The sequence below is a fragment of the Phalangium opilio genome, unplaced genomic scaffold, assembly GCF_054372755.1.
Source record: "Phalangium opilio isolate 3A_F unplaced genomic scaffold, DU_Popi_V2 ptg000070l_1, whole genome shotgun sequence".
NCBI classification, from domain to species: Eukaryota; Metazoa; Arthropoda; class Arachnida; order Opiliones; family Phalangiidae; genus Phalangium; species Phalangium opilio.
This window is the reverse complement of record NW_028324182.1, coordinates 2162616-2190561: the sequence shown is the minus strand read 5'-3', so window position 1 is coordinate 2190561 and position 27946 is coordinate 2162616. Positions and strand designations below refer to the sequence as shown.

Sequence of the window (27946 nt, the reverse complement as noted above, 5' to 3'; positions counted from 1 at the left end):
TGCCCCTGGTAGTTTGTGTCCCTGCATGTATTATTCGTAATGGTCTATATCTACTCTCGCTATCAGTAAGCCAGATCAAAATCCTGTAATGTGAAAATACACTACTGCCTAATACGATTATTGACAACTAGTACTGGCTATGGTCTAAACTGTCGACTACAAGAGACTCATTCTAGAGTATAGACGCTAGTCAAGATCAATAGTAAATAGACTACACAACTTTTAAAGGGAAGTTGTAGCCAAGGAGTAGTAACTACCTAGGAGTAGAATAGGTAGAAAATGTGTTGAGCTAGAAAAATTCTAATAAGGAACCCCGAATTAATAAACTGGTCCCACCGTCTATTTATTTCCAAAAACGATAATTAATGAAGTGGTCCCTGGTACCACTGACCCCAGGTTTTGGAATAAATAAACGTCCCAGCAATTAATAAACTGGTTTTGGACTTGTAAACCTGTCTTATTTGCTACCCTGTTCTCAACTTCTCATTCTTGCCTTCCTTGCTACAACCACGGCCCACTCGATCACGCGTTGGCTTCACACGCTATATCAGCACCTCCAAACAATTTACTCCTAAGTAAAAGTGCGTGTTGGTAATTTTGGGCTTTTTCCCTCTTTGGGTTTAGTAGCTCCTCTTGGCAATTTCGGGTGACTTGATTGTTTTCCTTTCATATGCTTGACTACGTCTGTGTAGGGCTTCTTTTGGAATACAAACTTACAGTTAATCTCATTTGCTCACTGAAGGTGTGGTGCAGTGGGATTTTGATCTGCTTTGATTCTGCTTTCCAATTTCCTAGTTGAAACTGGACTTCTGAATTGAGAAGGCTATGGTATAGTTTGTGTCTCGCATTGCTTTAGTTGTCTATTGATTTTGTCTTCCAGAACTCTTTTACTTTCTGCAGTGGTGCCCCGTGTTGTATCAAGTTGTCCTTGTATTTCCTCAAATTCACTTTGCATGGTTGTAAGGATATTTTCTTTAGTGCTGGTTAATTTCTCTGCAAGTTCCTCGTAGGTTTGCTGGAAAATGTTGATTCTGTCATCTATTTCTACAATGAGGTTTTCCGTGGATTTGAATTTATTTGCCGTGTCTTCAATTAGTGTTTGTTATTTTCTTTTGCAGGTTTTTTTCTGATTTTATTTGTTGTTCGTTCCTTCAATTCTCTGAAGGCATCAACGCAGATGTTTCACATCCAAAATGAGCCTTGGACATTTTTTAATCTAGTGGATGATATATGATACCATGTGGTACAAAAGCCACAAAACACCATCGGACCATGTTTTTCACCACCCCCATTGTATTTGCATTCCGTGTAGCAGTTTTTCGTCATAATTTTAGTGGCCGGGTTTTAGTAGAGTGCAACTTTGAAGCAGACGTTTTTGGAGAGAGAGAGAAAGAGCGATGTGACCGCACACACCAAATTCTTATGCTCAATATACCTTTATTCGTCATAGTGGAGACCATTTCTGTTCATATTATATTCTTTTATTAATAGCTTCTATGAAGATTACGTCAAGTGTTGTTTATTTACTACTTTAAGAGGAATTTTAGCTTGACCATTGACGACGATAGTAAAGCAAAACTGTATCAGGCCTATGCCCCACGTTGACTGAGCCGCTTCGTCACATTATCACATATAATGATAACTTTACCTCGGATATCCTGTTGAGATTGTTTTAAAGTTGCTAACTCTCGATTTTGAAGTTACATACGGTCTAGTGACACTTGGAATCCCGATTTAATGTTATGAACAGACTCGAATCTTAAGCCGATATCGTTAATTAACCGATCTCAATATCAAAGCTTAAATGAAACATCGATACCAATTTTTTTAACTCACTAATCTGATATAACAATATAATCTTTAAAAAAATGTTCTGGTATTATTTATAAAATATTAATTAAAAGACAAAGTAATTGTCTCGATTAGTAAAATCCATTATTGGTAAGCGAACTCAAACAAATGGCCATTTTATTAAAGTAGCTACATAGAAACTAGTTCAGATGAAACGAAAATTATATTTATATTTCTCCTTTAATATCACAAAACGTTAATATTTCAATTTTGGAGTCGAAAAACTTCGGGAATTTTGTGTCAGAAAAAAATAAAATTCATCTTATTTTGAAAATAAACGTGAGAAATTTAAATTAAAGAATAGCTTTATATCTTTTCCAGTAGATAATATTTTGATATTGATATTTTAGTTTCATAGATTTAAAAAAAACTGGTATTGGTATTGGCATCGGTAAATTTACGATATTGGCCAATAATTTACATGATTGCAATTAAACGGTTCAAAACCCTTAGGAAAACTTAGTTATGAAATGAAAAAGTAGAAGAAATCTGGTTATTTGGCAATATGGATTTGAAAATCCTTCATATGAAATTATTTGAAATTCTTTTTTAATGAGAGGCTAAAACGCTTCCCGGTAGTGGGACGTCACATATATTTTTCACGTGAGATGGTGTCACTCTCTCCTCTATCAGACCAAGAGTTTAGACTGGCGAAATGCTCGAGACGTGTATACCTCGCACGTATTGGATTCCGGCGGTTTTTTTCCTACACTTCACAGTGATGTCATAAATCAGGCAAACAAACTCGACAAGACAAAATTGTTTATATATCGAAACTAAGTTTTCGTGATTTTTCAATGCATTTTAAAAATAGAAACATTGGTTCAATTATATTAAAAACTTGATATTTTGAAAGTAGAGACTTGAAAATGTAACATAACACCAGTTTCGTGGGAAAATATGATTTGAAATTGTAAATTCCCTATTCCTATACCCTTTAATATCACAAAACGATAATATATCTATTTTGGAGTCGAAAAACTTCGGGAATTATGTGTCAGAAAATAATAAAATTCATCTTCTTTTGAAAATAAACATAAGAAATTTAAATTAAAGAATAGCTAGATATATTTTCCAGTAGAGAATTGTTTGATATTGATATTTTAGTTTCATTGATTTAAAAAAATGGTATTGGCATCAGTTAATTTACGATATTGGCCAATAATTTACATCAATTAAACGGTTCAAAACCCTTAGGAATAGCTGAGGTTTGAAATGAGTTAAATTCGAATTTTAAATTTATAAATTAATTTATTGCCTTAGTGTAATTTATGCATTGAAAGAGGAAGTGACGTACATTTGGGATGGGTAAATGTTTGGCAGGAGATTCAAATGTCGATTTGGGTTTGGGTTAGATAAATAAGAGAATACGGTTATAAGCACCTCTCCATGTGGAACCAACTCCATTGTTTGGATTTGGATTTGGGGTCCTAATCATTTAAATATTTAGATAATAGCGTCCCTGGATACCTTGGAAGTGTTTTGATTATTTCCGGTCATTTTCACCCTTTTCTTTCAGTGAGTTATTATGTCCGTTATCTTTTAAGCAGGGACAAAGATTATATAACTTTGAGACACCTATAGGGGTCACTGCCTCACTGGATTAATGTCCTATAAATTGATTATGTGTGCAAAAATGCTATGTTCTGCGTGACGGACCAACCTTGTTGGAAAGTAGCTTTCTCAGAGCTAGGAGATTATCGTCCGTTCTGGGAGATTCTTAGCCGCGCACCTTGTTCCGCGCTCATCGTCATCGGGCGACGTCTGTTCGTTTGTTTTAATTTTTGTTAAAGGCGCTGCATTTTTTTTTGCTCCTCGTCCGCCACCTCTAAGCCCATAGTCTGCGACTCTGCGTTTAGGCTAGGAGGATATAGGGGTGAAGGAGTCTTCGACTGCCCGTTCTTAGAGCTCAGGTTTCGGCCTCTCCGATGGGAGATTCGTGCAGGCGCACCTAGTTACATTGGTTACGCGCATCACGTGACAACGCAAATCCAATTAAAAAAAATAGCGGGTTTTTCATGCTAGCTTAGGCCTTTGAAGCAACGCCGCCTATATTACGTGTTCACTGCACATGTAGAGATATTTTTTAATTTTATCGGGCGTTAATTCGACCCTCCCACAGGCTTTAATCCACCATAAACACTTATCTAGTAGAGTTTTTGGTGTTGGGAAAGAGGAAAAAACCGTTACCTTTACTTCAGTTTTATCTATGAAGCATAATTTACTATTAATAAAAGAGAAATTAATGATAAATGTTCCGTTAAAGCACTAAAAAATGCAGCGCCTTTAACAAAAATTAAAACAAACGAACAGACGTCGCCCGATGACGATGGCCGCGGAACAAGGTGCGCGGCTAAAAATCTCCCAGAACGGACGATAATCTGTAAGCGCGTTTCAATGGGAAAACGGGCAGTCGAAGACTCCTTCACCCCTATATCCTCCTAGGTTTAGGTAACTTTTTTCTCTCTCTAAAAGCGGTGAGGAGGCCATCCTGGAAAGTAGGGGGGGGGGTTGCGAAAACACAGCGGTAAAAATTTAACTCCTCAAATAAGGCGGACCAAGTGACGTGGATGCTGAAATATTATACTTTCTTCAATTTTCTCTTGGTATAAAGTGCTTACAATTCAATTTGGTTTAATAGAATAAATACGCTTGAAAATATAAATAACCACAAATTTCCGACAGAACAGTACATTTATTTTTTCCCAAAATTTTAATCGGTAATTTACCTTTTTTAAACGTAAGGGCAATTTCACATCTCTAGGAACGACCAATTTTAATCTAATACATCCAAGGTAAATGAAGAAAAATATATATGATTTGAATGATGTTATCCTATACGATTTTTACGATCAACTGTTTCGTTTCAATGTTTATACGGAAACATCTACGTAACGCAGCTGTATTTCGACGTCAACACTTGTTCCAAATACCAACGTAGGCGCTGGATCACAACAATATTATATAAAAAAGACTTGATGTGCCCAAGCCTAAAAACAAAAGGATAAAAGTTTTTCCAGTTTATTATCTATTGAATTTTAATGATAATCCGTATATCACTACTCATTCAAATTCATGTGTGTAAAGCACACATGAACTAAAACACTGGCTTTGTAATAGTGCTTGAGGAGGGTTAAATATGACTACAAATCAAACTTTAGTAGCCAAAGAATTTTAATTTTCAAGAGCTAGGTTCAGTACATTTGAATACTCATGTAAACCGTAAGATTAAAATTATATTCCTAAACCTTGCATAAACTTTGGTTTAGTCGTGCCTAATGTTTGAGGCGAGTTATATTCTATTTTTGTCACAGTATTGAAGTATGTAAGAAAAAGAGATGTTCGTGTTCAGTTGACAACATTATGAAAACTTCATGTTTTTAAAACCTTTTGAGAAGAAAATCCTCAGAATTTAGAGAATAACGTGTCAATTAGATTTAATTTACACGATATTCCTTAAAACTAAATTTCATGATAAAATATTTTAGGAAAATGGAATTCTTGTTAAAAAAACTGAGATAAGAAATTTTTTTTTCAATTTATTCATTGGAAATAAATCCAATACCAGTGAATTAAGTAGATGGAATTATCTTTTAAAGAGTAGTGAAATACGGACTGTCATTAAAGTACATTAGAAAAAAAAAATTATATCCAGGCTTCAGTCAACTGGAAAAACTTATCGTTTTGTTTTTAGGCTTGGGAACAAGAAGTCTTTTAAAGTCTCTGAGTGACAATGACGCCACGGAGAGGTATTACAATGGACGTGTCTGTATGTGTGTCTGTTTGTCTGTCACCTCAGTATGTTGAAAAGGGGGTTCTAACTCATAGATCCCTATGTTAAACCTATGGACGTTTTCACGGTACCCCATGTTATTTCCCGCAGGAACCCTATGGAACTTGTACCATGTATTCTCTAAGGCTAAGAAAATCAAATGAAAGTGTCCCTGCGCTTGTGTAAACAAGGGTTTTTATGACGTAATGATCGGGGTGCTGTTTCCGGTAAAAACAATTACCTAGATATTCCATGTCGAGGCACGTTCGATATCTCGATGTTTAAAAACTATAATTTTGATTAGTTTTTAAAGTAATCCGCGTAGAGGAGGGGATGTGATTTGAAAAGAAATAACCTCTCTGGGAATATAGGTCATAGGAAAATTTATTCCAAGATTATGGATGAATATTATCCTATATCATCCTGAATTTCATCTGTCCGAATTGTAATCGAGAGTTTAGTTATTAAAAAACGTTAAATAGACATATCCGCGACGAGGATGCCCATTTCCGACCAATTTTTAGGGCCCATTTCCGCACAGTTTTTATATTAGAATTTTAGTTCACCATTTTTTACCATAACCCATTTCCGCACAGTTTGCAAACAAAACATTTTTATTTTATTGTTAATTAGGTTCGGTTCGGGTTCGGTTGGGATATAGGTTAGGTTAGATTACGGCTAGAGTTAGGTTAGGTTATGCTACAATTGAGGCATGCTATTAAACTTATGATTCGACCATTGCAATATCACTATCGATGTAGAAAAAAGTATTAATAGCTTTAAACCAAGTGTGTTTTAGTTAAAAAAGAAGTAACCCTTTCAAAAATATTCGAAAGAAATAACTTAGAAAAACTCTATAAATTTTCCAAAAGATTTTTCTATTTCTATATTTTTTTTAGAAAATTTGTGGAGCATTGGGTCAATTTTCTAAAGGTTTTTCTAAAGATAATTCTACAATTGTTTTATAGAATCGTATAGAATATAGTCTTAAGGTATTCTTTAAAGCTTCTATTGAATGTTTATGAAAAGTCTTTCGAAATTTCATCAAGCTTCCATAGAAGTTTCTAGAGAACATAGAGGATATTCTAATGGAATTCTGTAAAGACAAACGTTTTATCAAATAATACAGACACATTTTGTAGAGGCTCTAAAGAAAGACAATCTTTAGATTTTTGCACAGATCCTTATAGAGTATTCTTAAACAATATTTTAAAATGTTTGTAGAATATTTATCAAGAATAGGCCAGTATTTAGTTGGATTTCTAAAGAAAGTTAACAAAGATTACACAAAATCCATCTTTTTTTTTCAACGAAACCTTATTTATTTTATTTTTACAAAGTTTTTCTGTATTGGAAATTAATTTCTTTGATTTTGTTAGCCAGCGAATCGTGAATTTCTCTTTTAGTTGACGCTTTATACTTTTTTAAAGTATATCCTAAAAAAAGAATAAGTTTTAATTTCAATCGTATATTAATTATCTTAGCACAACTCAGCTTCTTTGTGATGTCGCTAAATTTGGTTTAGCATCTCCATATGATTAGAATTTTCATTATATTAAAGATAATATTTAGAAAATCTAAACTTTAACTTAAAACTAATAATTAAGGGTCATCTCCTTATTAATGCCAACCAGAACTAGGGTAGCTAGCTGGTATGTGTAATAATCCAAAGATTTGGATATAAGTGGATGTAACCATACCTATAATAGCATCAACCCGAGCCCCATCCAAAGAGCGCTTGGGTCTAGCGTCTTTGTGAGCATTGCTCGCTCGTCCTGTTAGTGACGAGCCAATCAGTTCCTCCGTATTAAAAATTGCCATTAATAACGCACGAGCAAATTTTGTTCCTGTAGGGGAAATTCGAAGCATCGTAGATAATTGTCCTTTTCTACTTGCACACCTGGTGCTAATTCATGTTTCTGAAAATGCACAATTTAAAATTAGATAATTTATAAATGATGTAGGATCCATCACTAATTTATGTATTGCATTAATGATATGAGTAGCTATAGGCTACGTACATGTACACTGAGCATTTTAAAGGAAAGTGTTGCAATTTGACAAACAATATGAACTTCATAACCAATCTGTTCAAAAGTCAATTGACATCTTTGGTCGAGTAAATATGAACTATATGTAAAACAACGTCCACTTACTTGATCATCAGCTACTAGACCTGGTTCATCGGAACTTGAATTGGCGTTGTTAGAACATTCTTGACCTCTAGTTATTTTAGTTCTCTTTATGTCGTAAACCAACTCCCTTAATTCATCTAACACAGATTTTCCATCTGCATTGAATAACAAAACGTATACATAAATAAGTTGTATACATGTTATCTAAATAAAATAATACCCTTAAGTTTTTCATTTTTTTTACTCGTCTGTATTTTTCTTTCAAATGGCTATATTTTTCATTAGGAATTCCAACAGTTGAAGGCACTGTTACAGAAGAAGATGGAGGGCTTGGTACATTCTTATTCATTATCATTTCCTTTAATGCGTTTTGTTGGTTGCTTTTATAGTTTCTTAACTAAAATGTTTTAAATTCACCATTTATCGGATAACAAAACACAATAAAATAATCTGCTTTAAGCAAAACATGATCATCCATTTGAATACATACATCGCTAGGCCCAGATACTGTATTACTTTTGCTGATATCGGCTACTTTTTTTACTATAGGGGGGTTGCATCAAGCGGCTGCAAAAGTGTATGATTGAAACATAGAAAGGCTATCTGTTGCTTGCCAGATAAAACGTGTTAATTACTGAGTGTTTCTGTGGGTGCATGCACGCGATAATATAAAAGTTCTGTGTTCATCTGATTTATAGTTGAGACTTTTAAGTTTGCTTTTTTTTTGTAATAGGAACGCAAAATCTTTCCTGGATCAAATTTGTCATTAAAAGAAAGCCTCTTAGTTGTTATGGGTCATGTACTAAGACATCAGCAAAGCAAAGAAGCAACAGCATCTCTACTGACGCTTCTATCTCTTCACTTGCCAGAACATTCCCTACTACCACATTCAATTTATTTGTTTTATAAACATTTTGAACAAGCTAAGAATAATTTTGTTTACCATATGTTTTGCAACATTTGCAATGGTTATATCGGCAGCATTGATAAACGGTGTGTGGTTTGCAAAAACCTGGTGAAACTTAAAGAAAGTATGGAAAGGGGGAACTATTTCGTAGTATTTTCGATTAAAAATCAAATTGAAGTTATGCTTGACAAATGGAATCGTGAACCAGAAAAAAAAGTTGGAAAATGTTTCCTCTTCAATGGTAAAATCTACGAAAATCTAAATATCAGAACGTCAAAAGACTTGTCAATAACCTGGAACACTGATGGTATCCCCGTCTTTCATTCATCGGGATTTTCAATTTGGCCATTGCTTTATGTTGTTAACGAGTTAATTTTTAACGAACCAAGCAATGTTCAACTCGCAGCATTATGGTTTGGTGCAGAGAAACCAGAACTAAACACATTTTTGAAGCCATTTGTTGACGAAATGAATAGCCTTTCTAGTAAAGGCTTTAAGCATGAACTTGATGGAAAAATCCGAACCATAAAAGTGTTCCCTGGCCCTCTATCGTGTGATTCTGTTGCTCGTTGCGCATTGCAAAATATTCACCAATTTAATGGCGCGTTTGGGTGTAATTGGTGTTTAAATGAAGTATCCAGAATACCGAAAGGTAATGGTTACGTGCGAATTTATGAAGGAAGAACAGGACCAAAAAGAGATGCGGCGCAAACAAGACAAGACGCAGCTCTAGCAAACGAAACTGGTGTTCCAGTAAACGGTGTAAAAGGATTTTCCATTTTAATGTTGCTGTCACACTTCGATATCATAAATGGGTTTGCTGTGGACTATATGCACGCAACTTGCCAAGGCGTTGTAAAAGCCATAACTAATTTGTGGTTTGACTCTGTAAATCACCAAAGTGAATTCTACCTTGGTAAAAAACGGAAGGAAATTGATTCAATTTTGCTCTCTCTAAAACCCTCAGACGAGATAACTCGAACACCAAGATCCATTAAGGATAGAAAAATGTGGAAAGCAAACGAGTGGAGGAGTTGGCTTCTTTACTATTCTCCAGTTATACTTCAAAATGTCTTGCCCGATAAATTTTATAATCATTGGTTAAATTTAGTAAAGGGAATATCCATGTTGCTTTCAGAGGTTGTTACACCATCAATGATTGATGACTCTGAAAAATACCTTCGAAAATTCGTCAGGAAGCCTGCAAAACTATATGGAGATGAGCATATGTCTTTCAATGTACATTTGCTGCTCCACTTGCATGAAACAGTTCGAAATTGGGGTATATTGTGGGCCGTCTCGTGTTTTCAATTTGAAAACTTTAATGGGAAAATCATGAAACTTTTCCATGGAACACAAAATGTGCCCATGCAAATAGCAGAAAAAATTGCAATTCTTGGAAAAATTTCAGAATTAGCACAGAATTCTTTTTCGACTGTAGAAAAGGGTAGTGTCGGGGATTATTTTTGCGACCTCTTAAGGGGATATGTTTTAACGAAAAAGATGTGCCGTGTGTCTCAAGGCATATTTTGTTACGGTCTCCCATCAAAACATAGCTTAACCAATTCAGAGAAAACAGCTTTGCAGCCATATTATAACAGCGGTTTTGTGTGTAAATATGAAAAAATAAACATGTTTGGTGTCAGGTTTTCATGCAAAAAACTAGCTAAAAGGAGAAACGATGGTATGAAATTAAAAGACGGGAACTTCGGAGTCATAAATGGAATTTTTAGCATCAAAGATGAATTGTGCCCACATAGATCCATATTATGTGCATGTGATGTTGGTTATTTTGTAACAATTAGAAAACTTAAACTCTATCACCAATCACAAAAGAAATGCAATGTTTTTTCTAAAGCAAAAATATCATCATCTCTCATTGGCTACCCTATAACTGATATTGATGTAAAACTATTGGTTTTTAGTGCCGAGGTTTTTAATGATTTTGTTTTTGTCACAGAGCTTAAACATAAGTTTGAATGTGACTAATTCAAATCTGTTTAATTGTATAAATATACCATAAATCAAGAATTTCATAATTTTTGTCTGTTTTTAGAAAAATCAGTAATTAATAAAGATAACTTAATTCAACCAATCATAAAAATGAGTATTTATTTGGGAAATTCTTCACCAAAGTTTCTATCGAATGGTTATAGATACAGTGGCGCCGCCAGGATTTTTTTGCAGGTAGGCTTAGGAAGATTTGGGGGCCCCTTATAAAATTTCAAGAGAAAAATTTAGTTGCAAAGCGTCGATAATAAAAAAAAAATAAAAAATAAAAAAAAAAATAAAAAATAAAAATAAAGTTTTCACAACTATTTTTATCATATTATTCATATAGAGAAGTTTAATATATTAATGTTCAGTATTATCAGACAATAGACATATTATTATATAAACTATAGCTTGCAAAAATAATAAAAACACGGAATCGGAGAGAGGGGCCGGGATTTTCAGTTAAGCCCCTATGAGGTCGCTGTGCACTGTCGATGTGGTGAGGAAAAGGGAAATCGGTTTACAAAAGGAGTCTGACCTAGAAGTTTTATGGGACCTTAAGGAACGGGAGAGAAGAAGATTAGGTAAAGGGCGCAAAACAAACAAGATGACCCTAGGGCTGGGCTCATAATTTTAGCCACATCGTAGCGAATAGAAAATTTGAGTGAATAGCCCCTCGATGCGCTACCTTTAAGTGTGATATAATGATTACTAGTAATCCTAACTTCAATTCACTTACTTCTGTTATAGGTGGGGTGGTGAAGTGGTTAGCACTTTCGCCTCGCAGCAAGAGGGTCCGGAGTTCGATCTCGGACTGTGGCACCGAGTGAAAAACCTGGGAACACACCCTTCTGCGTAGAGTTTGCAAGTTCTCTCCCCACTTCTTGAAGGAGTTTTCCTCCGTGGTCTTACCCGGTTTCTCCTTTCCATCAAAACTTGCCGAGGTTAATTGTAATAGTTAGTATAGGGCGCTGTCGGTTAGCTGTGGCATAGGGGCTAGCCACCACCTCTCTATGCATTGAAATCGTGACCCATTGAAATATAGCCCACTGGGTGTTATGGACACGAAATAAACCTAGATTATTATTATTGTAATAGTGCAACACAAATAGGAAACTTGAGTGATTACCCTCTCCATGCGCACCCTTTAACAGTGCAAAAATAATTAAACCCTTAATTTAAGTAAAGAAAATCAGACTGATTGGTCCCTCGATGCGATATCCCTAACTGTGCTAAAATGATTGCACGTAATCTATACATCAATAATTTACCTTCTTTTATAATTGTAATAGCGCGACACAAACAGAAAACTTGAGTGTGTGCCCCACAATGCGCAGCCTTTAAAGTGCTAAAACTATTACCAGTAACGCATACCTTAACCTAAATTGAAGTACAAAAAATCTGAGTGATTAGTCCCTCGTTTCCCTGATCTAAAAAATAATTACCTGGACCGTAGTCCTTACGTTCATAAATTTACTTATGTTCAAATTGTAATATACCATATTAAATATGTAAAGATACTATATACTTCGTTTTGCTTTTAAAATTATTCTCGCTTTCTGGAGAAATACACGTAAATTCTGGGATCGTGATAAACATCGCCTTAAGACTATTCAAAAAATTTACTACCAGTATAAACTTGCTTTTGCATTTAAAGTTAACCTCGATTTCCTTGAATTTTTAAATAGAGGAGCGGGATTGAATCCTTATTGTCGACGGGTGACAGAAAAGGGAGATTTTAACACCTTCCATTATATTACGGCAATCTAATAATCGTTTCTTTAGCTTTAGACATATCGAGAAAACGTAAAATACAATTCATAATCAGTAACATTACTTGTACAATTAAGTGCAATGCTTAAACTTACTCTTACAATCCCCATCCATGTAAAAAAAAAGAACGAAAAATATCACCTGACCACAATCCTCTCCCATTCACTGTCCCTTCAATGACGAACCAAAAATTTTACACTACTACTACTACGAGAATAACAAACTAAAATCCTCATCGTAGATGTACATAATACGATGTTGCTAAAAATCAAAAAGCGAAATAACTTTTCTGGCTAGTCAAAAATTTTAACACAAGTGTGTTGACCCATTTTGTAGAATATTGTAAAAATCCAATGCCAAAAGGTTCAGCCTTATGAAAATTGTCCTGTAGGCCTAGATCAAAATATTTTAATAATAGTATTATGGAAACCTAATTTCGGGGTCCCTCTGAAATTTACGGGTAGGCTGTAGCCTACCCAGCCTACCCCCTAGCGGCGCCACTGTATAGATATTTTATAGAGATAGTTTAGAAAATTTCACTTAGAAGCTCTTTAGAATCTCTTAGAAATACTTCTTTAGAAGTTTTATAGCACTACCAAAAACATTATTAGAAATGTTTTGGAAAAAGGCACTTAAAAACTTCATAGAATTCTTTAGAATTATGTCTATAGAAATATGTATTGAACGCTCTATAGCCTATAGAGCCCCATAGATGCTCTATAGAACTCTAAACGATTTTATAGAGATTCTTTAGATAATTTTTGTAAGATCTGTACATTCTGGCTTCTATCTCCATCATCATCGTTAAGGTTAAGACATACGCGGTGATCGGCTAGGGTTACGAGATAGGTCTAGCCTCCCAATGGCAGGCTTTCACCAATGGTTCACGCACTTGCGAGTTTTCTTATCATTGATGGTGAATCAATCGCTTTATACAGTATACCCCAAATCTCCAATAATTGTTTAAGAGGCATACGCTTGAGTTCAAACGCCAACATTTGCTTTGTTTAAAATGATTTTAGGAGTAAAATCTCTTAAAACGATTTAACCAGAATTAAGGTAACTTAAGGACGATTAAAGTAATTATTATCAATTATATTTATTTAATTATTTAATATAATTGCTTCTCGACTCGGAGAGGTTTATTTTGGTTTCCCAACCTGTCATATAATTCTTTTAAATTAATATCGCTTACAGACGGCACTTACTTTTTTCTTCTGAAGTTTTGATACATGCTAGGATTTACGTGAATGGACGAAATGTCGCCGACAGAATTTGAATTTAAGGGAAATGATCGATATTTTAAATACAAGTATCTAGAATTAGAATTTTCATATCTCAAACGTTACTTTCGATTTCAAAATGATTTTTTTATTTTAGATACACACAATTGACCCCAATAAACGTAACGACACTCGAGGTGAGTTTATCAACATTGGGCTTTAGACAGAATTATTTTAGACAGAATTATTTTCCTAGATTGCAAATAAACTTTAGCTTTTCTTGTCAGGAAACGTGGGAGATGGAGAACACTGTGCCATGTTACAAAATTATTGGCGATTATTTAAGGCGATCCTTCAACATAAAGTAATTGGAATTCAATTCTAGCAATCGCTAGAAACGAGAAAGAATTGCGCTAACGTACAGTCATGAACGAAATACTGAACAATCCTGGACTTAACAAGTTGTAACAACAAGGGGATGTAAAGATAGACGGAGGAGATAAAATTTTGAGAGAGAAAAAAGAAGGGGTTAAAATTTAAATAGTTATTTCCGGTTTTGCTAACGCCATCTGTGGATGAGTAAATTAAGCATAATATTTGAACTTTTGAAGTATAATGGAGTAAAACCCGTTATCACCGGTTTATTCTTCTTCAAAATATTGGAATTTGGTTGTTATTTGGGTAAAATGGTTAAAAATAAGCACCATGTGTTTCCATACCGTGGGCTAATATTCATTTCAATAAATAAATAAGTGGTAATCGGTAATTACATATACCGCATTCTCTATTTCGCGTATGCCGCCATAGAAAGCCACCCACTCACGTGACCTTTAATTCTGTCTCTAAAATGACGTAGTTCCGCTAGCGTGAATTTATTTCGACAGGGGGCAATAGTAGTAGTGGACGGGTTTTTTCGTTAAAGACATGTCCTGGATTGTTGACTATTTCGTTCATGGTATAATCAAGAGAAAATAGAAGAAGAGGGTATTGAAGAGAGAGGGTGCTGTGTCTCGTTAGAGGGGTGAGATTTCTACCGACCTAGCGTCGCGACTCTACACCCCTTCCAGGATAGCCTCCTCACAGCTTTTAGACAGAGAAAAATAGTTCCCGCAAAACAGACTACGGGCTCAGAGACGGTAAACGAGGAGCAGCTCCCTCTCCCAGAACATAGCCCAATCGTTCACGCGCAGCATCCGTGAGCGTGGATCGAGTGGGCTATGCCCAGAATTGAGCAGCGCTACTATCCAAGAAAAAAATCTAACGTCTGGCCTTCTGATTGCCTACTTGAAGTTTTAGAGAGGAAAGAGGGTTAAAACGGGACGCTGTAAAAAGAAGGGCTATAGATATTTTTGACCCAAGTATTGGTACTGTTTGAATATTATTCGCTTGTTTCGACCCGATAAAATTGAAATGTACGTATCTTGCGATTAATCGAAATGTTCTAAGATTAATCAAGGTATAATTGGTTTTAAAATAAATACTCCAGTAATCAAATTAATCGGGTTTCGGACCATAGTCAAAAATCATTGTTCGTGGTTAAATCTCAGACCAACTAACCCATGGACAAGCAAAGTCATGTTAAACACGTGTAAACAAATGGCAATGCGTAGCACGCGCACTTGTGCGTCTACCGACTGCAAATTATCGCCAAATGTCCCGTAAAGAAAAATTCGTCTGTAATGGTTCGGAGTATTTTTTAGCCAAGGCTTAATGTTAAACCCGGGATAGATTTAATTTTAGTAGGAATGGAGAACAGAGTAGTCAGGGCGCACGTCAAAGTCCCGGACCCCTTCCCCGGGACGGAGGGGCATGAAAGAAGAGGCGGGTCATAGCGACAGTGGTAAAAAGGAATTACGTATTTTTTGCCGTCTCGTCAGTAACGTCATCAAAACGTAGTTTAAGTGAGCCTATCAGGAAACTTAAAACTTTAGGTACGTGTTGGAGAGAGGGGCTCTATACTAGGCTACGAGTCGGACTGAAGCAAATACCAACCGTTCCCAATTCCTACTTCTAAAACTAAATCTATCCGTGGTTAAAAAGAATTTATCTGGGTGCACGGCAGTGCACCCGCCAAGTTGTCGTGCACTACCAGCAATCCTTTACCCGAAACATTTCAGCCTCATTTTGACCAAGGTTCTTAAACTCGCATCCGCTTATATAGGTTGGCTTATAATGGGGGGTAATTTTTCGGAGTTTTGGAACGGATGGTGGGGGGCACGACACCTATGTTTTCCCTAGGGGAGACGTCACTGAATGTCTTAAAAAATAAAACAAGACGTAGCGTTCTTTCCCTCGATTTTTTTCCATTCCCCTCTCCTCGCCTCTCCCATCCTCTACCCGAGAGTCTCGAGTAGAGTACCCGTCAGCTTCGGGCCTTCGGCTCGGCCGTCGCTCGGGGAGTCGGGTTCATGTCCGTTGCATTTTATATATATTAAAATATAATGATTCACAGAGTTCAACCAAGGTAAATAAATGCCAATTAGGCTATTATTTAGTATTTAAATATTTAGTTTTCACACTGTCCATGTCACGTTAATTTTAGACTGACAACCAATGTAATCTAATTTCTAAAGTGTAGTTAACCAAGGCTTAATTCTTACAGGTAACAGGTTGATATTTTGTATTTGATTGGGAATTTCCTAAGGCAAATAATGCCGGGTTTACACTGCGCTGTTTAGCAAACATCAGTTGAAGCAAATAAATTTTTAAAATATTCATGGTTGTGTTTTATTTAATATAGTAAGGTATCAATTCACTTTTAATATCTCAGTTGAAGCAAACACCCTTTTTAAGTCCTAAGTTCAATAGAGACAGACAAAGTCATACATACTATGAGCCCGCCTTACACGTTTTGGAGCTAATCCTAGACATTCAGCTACGTCACTCAACCCATGCAGACTCGAGTGCGACGAATTTCGGAAGAAAGCTCAAAGTTTGAGAGATCGTCCCCCTTGATTTTGACCCCCTCGTATCTCGGTACTGGGGAATAGTACACCCCTCATATTTGCACCTCAAGGGCACAGTGTTAATCCTAGGAAGACCTCCAACTTCCAGCTTTCTAACTCATTTGGTTTCTGTGATAATCCTATGTGAAAATGACACATTATGAGACTTAATGACTGACTGACTGACACATCATCAAAACTTCTAGGGCAATTCCGGTGGTGCTAGAATGTTGAAATTTGGCATACTTGTCCCACTAAGCATACAAGCAAAGGGAAAAGTCCCAAAAGCGGGAGTTTTCCCCTTTTAGCCCCTGAAATGGGGGTTTAGAATTAGAGTCATCATCTAAACCTCTAGGGCACTTCCGGTGTTGCGGCAATGATAAAATTTGGCATACAAGTAGGACTTAGCATACAAAGAAAGGTAAAAGTCCCAAAAGCGGGAATTTTCCCCTGTTAGCCCCTGAAATGGGGGTTTTATAATTTAGATCCCCTCGTAATAGGACATTATAATTTAATTTTTTCGTCTTTTAATACTAATATTTTTTACTAATATGATTCTTTCGTATTGTAAAATTTATGTTTTTTACTTAATGTTTTAGTAAATAAATTTTTTACTCATTTCCTTTTCATTTCGTCTGAAATGGTTCTAAGCGTGTTTTGATTCATTTAGCTTTTCTTAAATCTATTCTGTTGATTAAAAGTGTTACTTGCCACAATATAGTGTTATTCAAATAGAAATACGGTTAACAAAAGTATCACATCCTGAGAAAAAAAAGAAAGTTGAATGCAAAAAAGTTGAAAAAGGCAAAGCTAAGTAAAACTCTTGGAAAGAACAAATAAAAATCTAAAAGTACAAATGTTTATTTCACTTCATAATCCTGCTTCTATAAATCTACAAGAACATGCACGTACAAAAAGGAGTGAAATCTGAACAAAAACATCTCTGTAAAAATATGCCAAGTTGTTTGGCCGTAAAAAGAAGTGAGATCGAAAATACGGCCAAGGTATTATCTCCAGGTGAACCAACATTTTATTCGACTTAAAACTTCTCAAGAATGTTTTTCTGACTTGGCCATTAGCATTCCAAACTTGCATCCTTCTTCTTTGCGCCCGTGAAGGTTAAGAACGGAAGTTACAAGTTTAACCACAAAGGCTTATCAAGAATATTTAACCAATTTGATTTAATATTTTAATTTCGATCCATATCTGGAATTAAACGAATCCATGAAATGCTAAAGGCCAAGTCAGAAAAACATTCTTGAGAAGTTTTAAGACGAATAAAATGTTGGTTCACCTGGAGATAATACCTTGGCCGTATTTTAGATCTCACTTCTTTTTACGGCCAAACAACTTGGCATATTTTTACAGAGATGTTTTTGTTGAGATAAACAATACCAGAGTGATGTTTACAAAAGACTAACTTCAGAGATCGTTTATGAATCTTTAATGAGAGAGAGAGGCTAAAATAAAAAATAATCCTATCAAAAACATTAACATGTACAAAAATTGGCCAAGCCTCGCCTCGTGCCTTCTCCGCCGTAAAACGTTCTGAGATCCCATGTAGAGCCAAGCCTGACATCTTCTTCTCATTCAATTGCCAATTGAACATTTATTTTATAATTTAAGTACTTTTCTTAGTTAATAACTAATATTCTTTGACTCTATCATTATTATACATCTTTGTTCGTATCAAAAATATCGTGGGGTGAAGCACGTGACCTCCAGTCCCCACTACCCCCAATCGAATGGCATGGCTGAGCGGACGATCCAGACGTTAAAAAACATGCTACTAAAAAGTGTTGCCTTTGACTTAATTCAGTACCGTAATACTTTCATCAAGAACCCACATCATTTCTGTTGAAAAGACGACAGCGCCATCTAGTTTTAATATCAAGAACTAAAGAGCAATTTTATAAAAATTTGGGGATGTTTTAATTTTTCTGTGCTTTATAAAATGAGTGAAAACTAAATCATGAATTTTAAGTTTCTATCTGCTCTAGAAGTACCTTAGAATTTTGATGATCGGCGAGTGAGTGAGTGAGTGACAAAATAAGGTAAATTTCACCTGCGATATTTCGAAAAGTATATAGGGTGGTAACTTGAAATTTCGAACTATTGACGGTTCTCGCGGCAAGCAAAATTTCACACTTTTATCTATACCCATCACAAAGTTACAGTGGGCTTAAAAGTGTCGTGAGTTGCTTCGGGAAAAGGACGTCAGTGCTCGACTTGGCTGGGAGCACTGCCGTGGTCCCAGATAAAATTCAACTCACTTTTATAACTTCGTCAGATTTTCTCCCCATATCGGTGACTGGAGACCTCTACTCCTTAAAACATAAAAAGGCGCAAATTTTACTAGGGTTTGGAGAAAGGCTTCCAACATTTGCCGTAACCAAAGAGGGTAGAAAGAGGGGGAGTTGAAGCTAGCGGCTTTGGCAAGGCATTTTGGGTGTTCTCGCTTCCCCTTTTTATTTATTTGTTATATTTCCCTCCAAATATCCGGTTCACCGTATTTCAACCAATAAGAGTTCAGAGAAAGATGTGCGCGCACACCGGAAGCTTAGAGGTAAACTTTCAAAGCGAGAAAACTCCAGCGAAGCCTTCTACTCCGCCTCTTTCTATTCTCTTTGCTCTAAGCAAATGTAGCTCCCTATGGGTTTGGTGGTCTGAGCTAAAATTGAATTTTCTGGACTTTTCTTGTAGAGTATATTACGAAGGGCATAAAATTAGCTTTTTTGACGCTGATAAACTGTTAACAAGGATGTTTTCAACGTAGGTGAAAGAGAGATGTATGGATTAAGTACAAATTTATCATAACTATGGTTTTAGAAAGGAAATATTATCATGATACCCATGCCACGCTCATTTTTCGACCATGGCAGACAGGAGCATTTCACTCCGTCTCCGGTTTTCTGCATGACCAAGACTATAATCGTGTCCACCGCCCCGAAGAAAGTCACGTCAACTTCCTTGTCCTTCTTAAATATGGAAACTCAAGTAAACTTTGCTTAACTGCCCAATTCATTGTATTAGATTCTTGTTTCAATTAGGTGGTTATTTTGACGGGGTTAACCTTGGTGCTTCTGTCACTTTTGCTTGTCGTTCACTCCACCGTAACCAACAAGTACAAGTCGGTGTCCAACAAGAAAGTTGCCAAGGAAATAACCCAGGAAACACTGGAAAATGTCTGGAACAACGCGTCACTCTTTTGCGCCGAACGTAAGGCATTGAAGCACTTGCTTACATTTGAAAATACTTACCCGTCAGATTCATATTGGGAATCTCATTAGCATAGCAGAGATTGCGTTCCCATATAACGAAGGATGGCTAGCGCTTTAATAAGACGTATTAATATTTTGTAGCGATTCCCTCCATGAAGAATGAAACAAAAATAATTCCCGGAATAAAGGGCGACGGACTTTGGCGAGGAGCCAGGATTGACAAAGGGCAAAAAGAATCTTTTGGGAGAAAGCGCCAAACCATTTGACTTCGATAATAAAATTGCCCGCCAAAATTTGTGAAGCCATCGCAATTTATTAAAGCTTCTTTGATTTTCCATGATGGGTTTAATCTAGAAATCGGGTCAAAAAGTAAATTTAACCGACCAAACGTTAGGTTTTTACCAAGGTACGTAATGAGACTATGAGAGCCTGTTTGTAGTTGAATCTCAGGTTCACGGGTAGTTGAGCGGTTTTCAAAAGAGCGTTTTGGAATAAAGCGGTTCCCAAAACAGCGGTTTGCAAAACCGCGTGGAAACAAAACCGCGGTTGCTGTTTCCGCGTTTCTCAATACAGCGCTATTTCCCAAAACAGCGGTTGACGTTTCCGCCCAAACTATGATTGATAGGAAGGGAAATCTCTATTATATTAAGTATATAGAACAAAGAACAATATTATGCAAAAAGGAGTAATGTTATATCGGAAGTAAATATAAAATTTAATTTTTTGGAAAAGGCATATTATTTTGGGAAGTCAATGAAGATAAACAACAATATTTTGGAAAAGGCGTAACATTTTAAAGTTATTTATAAAAAAATATTACTAACCTAACTCTGACCTAACCTAACCTATTCAAACCTAACCTATCCTAATGGATAATGGATAGATAATGCCGAGCTCTAATACTTATACCTTCAACAATACGAAACAACGCTCAAGATATAAACGCTGTAATCAAAATGCGCTAAACGATAAATGGCTATAATGGCAAACACGTTTATGAAAAAGCCGTTTAGGGCAATGCTGTTTTGATAACATGCCCAATCGATGGCATACCGGAATCTCAGACCACCTAACCCATGGGCAGGCAAAGCCATGTTAAACCCTCGTTAACAAATGAAAATGCGTAGCACGCGCCCTCACGCGTCTACCGACCGCCATTTATCGCCAAATATCCCGTAAATAAAAATTGGTCTGTAATAGTTCGGAATATTTTTTAACCAAAGCTTAATGTTAAACAATATCAGAGTGATATTTACAAAAACTAACTTGATAGATCCTTTATGAATCTTTAATGAGAGCAAAGAGGATAGAAAGAGGCGGAGTAGAAGGCTTGGCTGGAGTTTCCTCGCTTTGAAACTTTACCTCTAAGCTTCCGGTGTGCGCGCGCATCTTTCTCTGCCCTCTTATTGGTTGAAATACGGTGAACCGGATATTTGGAGGGAAATATAACAAATAAATAAAAAATGAAAGCGAGAACACCCAAAATGCCTTGCCAAAGCCGCTAGCTTCAACTCCCCCTCTTTCTACCCTCTTTGATGAGAGAGGCTAAAATAAATAAATAATGAACTTTAACTCACTTTTATAATTTAGTAAGATTTTCTCCCCATATCGGTGACTGGAGACCTCGACTCCTTAAAAAACAAAATGGTGCGAATTTTACTAGGGTTTAGTGGAAAACTTCCAACATCCGCCGCCACAGCGCTAGTGTCAGGCGCTGCTCTAAGCAAACCTAGCTGTTCATGGGTTAGGTGGTCTGAGGTGGAATCCAATCGTAGAATGGTTAAAAATTTACATTGAAAACGTGTTCTCGTCTATAATAAACTTCTTTACGTTCAAAATCTTCTGTTCTTGGTTTAAATTAATTACGTAAGTATTGACCAGATTTCCTAGGGTGTAAAAAAAGTAATCATAGAACTTAATTTAACTTAATTTAAGCGTCAAGCTTTAAGATCTCTTCTAATGGCGTCAAGCTTCAAGATTTCTCCTAATTGTTTTGTTTTCCAGTACTCAAGTAACTGTGGCAGAGAACGGTTAACAACAAGTTGGGAAACCAAAGAAACCTCTCAGAGTTGAGACCAAATTAAGAGGTTTTTCTTAAATAATTAAATAAATATAATTAACATAATTTAATTGTCACTAACTTACCTTAATTCTAGTTAAATCGGTACTGGAAACTTCATTCATAAAATAATTTTAAACATAGCTATTGCTGACGTTTGAATTCTAGCGCATTCCTCTTTAACAATTTTTGGAAATTTTAGCGTATATAAGGCTTTAACAAATAAGGATTAACAATGATTTATAAGAATACCTGCAATTGCGTGAAGCTTTGGTGGAAGCACAGCCATTGGGAAGCGAAACGTTTCTCTTAACCCTAGCCGATCGCCGCGTACTTCTTAATCTAAACGATGGGAGTAGAAGCCAAAAATTGCTCTCTCCGAACGCGTTTGCTTGGAGTTGCCAAATGCGAACGCGGTGACAGATACGTCCTGTGTAATACCTCTCCGTGACGACATCGTCACTCGGAGAGGTAACAACAGAAGTTAAAGCTTAGTAATTTACGAACTGCCTCAAAACTCCACATGCTACGAGTTCAGAAAGAACAGATGCCGAACAAACGTTTTGTAATAATTCTGTTAATTTATTAACGATTATAGACGAATACTTGTACTTCAAGCTAGGATTTAAGCGGAGCCCAAAATGTTGCTGAGCGAAATGGAGTTTCCGGGAAATTATCGATATTTTAAATACAAGTTTCTAGAAGTTGTATTTTCAAATCTTAACTGTTTGTCATCGATTTGAACATTAATCAATTATTATAGGTAAGCCCAGAGACTCCTGTAAATGTGACGACCATTGCGGTGAGTTTTTCAAGATTCACTAGCGAGTTTCAGATGTAATGTTTTTCCTGATAGCTTTGAAACTTCAATATTTATTGACAGGAATCATGGGAGATTAAAAGCCAAGCGTCATGGTGCAAAATCATGGAGGACTATTTAAAACAATCGCTCATCAAAAAGTATTTGTCAAACTACTTTTATTTAGATTCGAGTAATTGGGTCAAACGAATCATAATTGTTTCTGACGATTATTCGAAATTTTTAACAATAAATAGCGGAATTTTTGTATATTCCTTAAATATTCGATTAATCAAACCGGGTTTCGTATAGAAATCTTCTAATTCAATATTATTCAAAACAAATATCCGAACAACAAGAATCAAAATGCATTGGCTGCTAACTGATGGTCATTTATAAACTTACTTTTTCAGGACAATTTACGAAGGACATAAAGTGCCCTTTATTGATGTTTCTAAATTATCCACTGTGCCTCATTTTTTCAACGTAAGTCAAAGAACAAGGTGACCCAAGGGCTGGGCTATAAAAGAAGCCGCATCATTATCTACTAAATTAGCATATACATAAAATGGACATAAATATTTAACAAAATGCGAATCGCACTTTTACTTACTGACTTCCAACGCCATAAATACAGACGTAGCTGACCCCGAAAACACAGAAGTAGCCGACCCCGCAGATACAGAAGTAGCGGACCCAATAGATTAAAGATATATAGTAGTGCCATCCCATATTAACCTAATATAAGCACTAATATAGCCAGAGGCAGGAATCTGAAATTACTAACTTCAAACAACGCAAATTAAGAACTAGCCGACACCACAGATACAAATTCTGAAGTATCCGACCCCACAGATAAAAATTCGGAAGTATCCCACCCACAGATTAAATTCAGAAGTATCCGACCCCTCCACGACACTTTAGCTAAACTAAACGAAGTAAACTCGAACTTTCTATCGAGCCTTTAGTACAGTGGAAGAGCGCCTTATTGCTGCGCGATCAACCCAGGGACCCTATTCTCTAAAATTCTAAATCATTTTACGGGGATCCAAATCTAAACGTTTGGATCGGTTCCATTTGGACAGGGCGCTAAAAACCGTATTCTCTAACCTAAATCCAAATCCACATTTGGATCTTGCGCCAAACCTTTATCCAAACTAAATGTACGCCATTTCCTCTTTCATTACGTAATTTTACTTAGTGTTTATTGGTCAATTCTTTTGCAGCGTTTAATATAAAAGTAAATTGTTTTTAAGCCTTGGATTTGTGCATGTTAGATTGTAATAATTTTTTAAAATTAACAAACCTCTTAATTTGATAGTTTAAGCTTATTAGGCCTAATTAATATTAAGTGGGAAATTAATTTGAATGAAAAATAGGTGGATATCTTTTATTAATTGGGAAATAATGCACCAATTTTACATTTGAATTTTAGAAGTTAATTTATTATTTATTTTGTGTATATAAAATTCAGCGTTAATTTCACTAAGGCAATAAATTAATTACCTACGAGGAATTAACTAGTACATATGTTTAATATTAGAATTTAATTGTTACAAAACTAATAACGTTTTGAACCGGTTTTTGTAATTTAGTTAATAAAAATTTGTGATAATCGATTGGTCAATATTGTATTTTAACCAATGGTGGAACCAATTTTTTTTTAAACTCAATGAAACTGAAATATAAATCAATCATCTACTGAAAGAGGTATCAACCTACTTTTTTTTCAAAAGAAGGTAAATAAGGGTTAGATGGCTTGCTGCTTCAAACAAGATTTTTAACCATGAAGAGAATATTTTGATAATTTTGGTCAAATTTAGATATTCGGTAATCGAGTTGATATTTATACAGCCCTTTTTGCTCATGTCTATTTTAAACTTTAATCGCAGATTTTGCTTACCATTTCACAAGCATAATAAACACTGCTGAAGGATGCAAATCTATCTGTGATCGGTAACGGTGACCAATATAGCAATTTTCCCAATTAATCGGTTTGAACTTCATTTGCACATTTCTATTCGTTAATTTGAAATGTTGCGAGAAATTTGATGGAATATAAGTAGTTATCTCTTTCAGTAGATAATTGTTAATGTTCATATTAAAGATTCATTAAGTTAAAAAAAATTGTATCAGTATTTCAATTAAGCTTTAATATCAACATCGGTTAATTCTAAGGGAGCGGTAGCTCCCTTAGATAAGGCCTGATGACGGCTCTAATCAAAAGTGGATGAGAGGAAAAGTATGAAAATGGCCAAAAGTCGCGAGTCATCAGAGTTTCGCCGTAGTTGACCGTTTTATTGGCGTAGCTATACTGGGACTGTTCACTCCCTTAAAATAGGTCTTGTGTTAATTCGCGGTTACGCGGTTACTTTCGTCTGCTATTGTGTAATCTCGGTAATTTAGCTATAGCGCGAGCAGCTTGCGTCGTGATGCGCGTGATCGCGTGGGCTATGGTTAAACCTAGGAGCATAAATGTCTGAACTACTTTCAGTCGCGAGTTTGCAAGTACATCAGTCACTAGTAAACTAAATAGTTATTGGCGAAACTTTGATGTCCGCGTTTTTTAACACAGGCTCTATGGCCATCGTCATACTTTCCCTCTCATCCACATTTGCTCTAATGTGTAAGGAAGGCTTTTGGATTGGATTTAACTTTTTTCGTATTAAGTTTATAGTTTTGAAATTTTTCAACTGAACTAAAATCCGGGCCCTTAATATGTGGTAAAAATTTCAAGATGATCAATCGAATAGTTTATTTTATAAAGCATAAAGTTGCTAAGGGTGGTTTTCATTTCCATAAAATTAATCACAGATTTTGGCGAAAAACTAGAGAATCTCCATAGAAATAATATGGGAAATTTTCCAAACTTACCCATTTTGTAAATACCCTTACAAAAATAACTATACGTTTGATAGATTTGAAAATGGTCTTAAATGGAAGCCCCATTTTTAAAGTAGGCGCCAATTTTTGTTTCATTAAGAAAAACAAAGTTTAAGTATTGTTTTTAATACTTTTAAGTACCTGCTCTGAATTACGTGGTTTACCTTTAAACTGTGGAACTTAAGACTTTTTTGCTTGGGTTAAGTAATAAAGAAAGTCATTCTAGTACTTACGTCGTTTTACTGCGGATAATCAAATTGGTAGGGCAATTAGCTAGCTTAATTGTCATTATAACTTTTGCGCGTCCAACTAATTTAGTTGCGAAGTACAGATTAAATTAATTAAACAAAATAAGCAATTAAAGATAATTACCAATTATAGGTAATTAAATTTTACACGAGTCTAAACTATAACATCTGTTTGTGTACAAGTCTACAGAATCTGTTTAAGCGCAGACCTACAGAATATTTTTGTGCAAAGGGGTATAAAATCTCTTTGTGCAAAGGCCTATGCAATCTTTTTGTGCACAGGTCAGTGGAATATTTCTGATTCCAGGTCTATGGAATCTTTTCATGCACAGGCCTATGGAATATTGTTTTACACAGGTCTACGGAATGTTTTTGTGCAAATCTGCATGGAATCCTTTTGGGTATAGGAGTATGGAATCTTATGTGCACAGATCTATGGAATTTTTTGTTCATGGGTCTATTTTATATTTATGTGCACAAGTTTGAAGAACCTTTATGTGCACACAAGTGTGCAGAATTTTTATGTGCACACAAGTCTGAAGAATCTTTATGTGCACACATGTCTGAAGAATCTTTATGTGCACACAAGTCTGAAGAATCTTTATGTGCACACAAGACTGAAGAATTTTTATGTGCCCACAAGTCTGACGAATCTTTATGTGCACACAAGTCTGAAGAATCTTTATGTGCCCAAGTGAAAAATCTTTATTTGCACAGGTCTACGACTTCTGTTTGTGCACAGGTCTACGACCTCTGATTGTGCACAGGTCTTTGGAATCTGATTTGCTCATGTCTATGACATCTCTTTTTGCGCAAGTCAATAACATTTGTTTGTGCACAAGTCTAAAACATCTGTTTGTGCACAAGTCTAAATCATCTGTTTGTGAACAAGTCTATAACACCTGTTTGTGAGCAATTCTATAACACCTGTTTGTGAGCAATTCTATAACACCTGCTTGTGAACAAGTCTATAACACCTGTGTGTGAACAAGTGTATAACATCTATTTGTGCACAAGTCTATAACATTTGTTTATTCACTAGTCTATGACCTCTGTTTGTGCACACGCGAGTGACTTCTGTCTGAGCAAGGGTCTACGGAATATTTTTGAGCACGAGTCTACGGATTATTTTTGTGCAAATGGGTATCGAATCTTTTTGAGCATAAGGGTTTGAAATCTGTTTGAGCATAGGGGTATTGAAAATATTTGTGCATAACTTTATGGAATCTGATGTGCACATATCTATAACATCTCTTTTTGCTCGAGTCTACGACATTTCTTTGTGCACAAGCCTGTGATTTCTATTTGTGCAGAAGTGTACGAAATATTTTTGTACACAGGTGTACGTGATATTTTTGTGCACAGGTGAACGTGATATTTTTGTGCTATAGAATGTTTTGAACACCGGTCTAGGACATATGATTCTGCACAAGTCTATGGCATCAGTTTGTGCAAAAGTCTAAGGGATGTGTTTTTCGCACAAATATTTGACATCTATTTTTGCACAAATATTTGACATCTATTTTTGCACAAATATTTAACATCTATTTTTGCACAAATATTTGACATCTATTTTTGCACAAATATTTAACATCTATTTTTGCACAAATATTTGACATCTATTTTTGCACAAGTCTATGGTATTTGTGCGTGTACAGGTCTACAAAATATGTTTGTGCACAAGTCTGAAGAATCTTTATGTGCACAAGTCTACGGAATCTCTTGTGCAAATGTCGATGACATCTCATTTTGAGCAAGTCTATGAAATCAGTTTTTACACAAGCATATGACATCTGTTTTTGCACAAGTCTATAACATCGGATTGTGCAAAACCGAGTGACTTCCGTTTGTATACAAGTCTGTGGAATCTATTTGTGCACGAGTCTACGTAATATATTTGTGCGCAAATCTATGGAATCTGTTTATGCGCTAGTCTACGGCATCTGTTTTTTGAGCATATAGGGGTATGGAATGTTTCTAAACAGGTCCAAGGCATGTTTTTGTGCACAGTTCCATGGATTATTTTTGTACACAGGTCTATGTCACATGTTTATACAAAAGCCAATATAACATTTTGTGCATAGGTCAATGGAATCTTTTTGTGCATAGGTCAATGGAATCTTTTTGTGCATAGG

At 35.7% G+C, this 27946-nt stretch overlaps 1 protein-coding gene and 1 long non-coding RNA gene across 3 annotated transcripts; both read left to right on the top strand.

Annotated features, from left to right (window-relative positions):
- The first annotated feature begins 653 nt into the window (after positions 1 to 653).
- LOC149661036 (uncharacterized) lies at positions 654 to 2895 on the top strand. 2 transcript variants are annotated; one of them, XR_016368760.1, is made up of 2 exons: positions 654 to 828; positions 1119 to 2895. It is a non-coding gene; the product is annotated as an uncharacterized LOC149661036 (long non-coding RNA). The 2 variants fall into 2 exon arrangements; XR_016368761.1 differs by lacking the exon at positions 654 to 828 and adding an exon at positions 835 to 1006.
- A 3642-nt stretch (positions 2896 to 6537) lies between these two features.
- LOC149661035 (uncharacterized) lies at positions 6538 to 10807 on the top strand. Its single transcript, XM_089843850.1, has one exon. The coding sequence runs from the start codon at positions 8549 to 8551 to the stop codon at positions 10652 to 10654; it is 2106 nt and encodes a 701-aa protein (XP_089699976.1). The 5' UTR covers positions 6538 to 8548; the 3' UTR covers positions 10655 to 10807.
- The last annotated feature ends 17139 nt before the right edge of the window (positions 10808 to 27946 follow it).

Bases quoted from the DNA above. Each gene is read 5' to 3' on its own strand.
- LOC149661035 (XM_089843850.1), top strand. From the start codon at position 8,549: ATGGGTCATGTACTAAGACATCAGCAAAGCAAAGAAGCAACAGCATCT.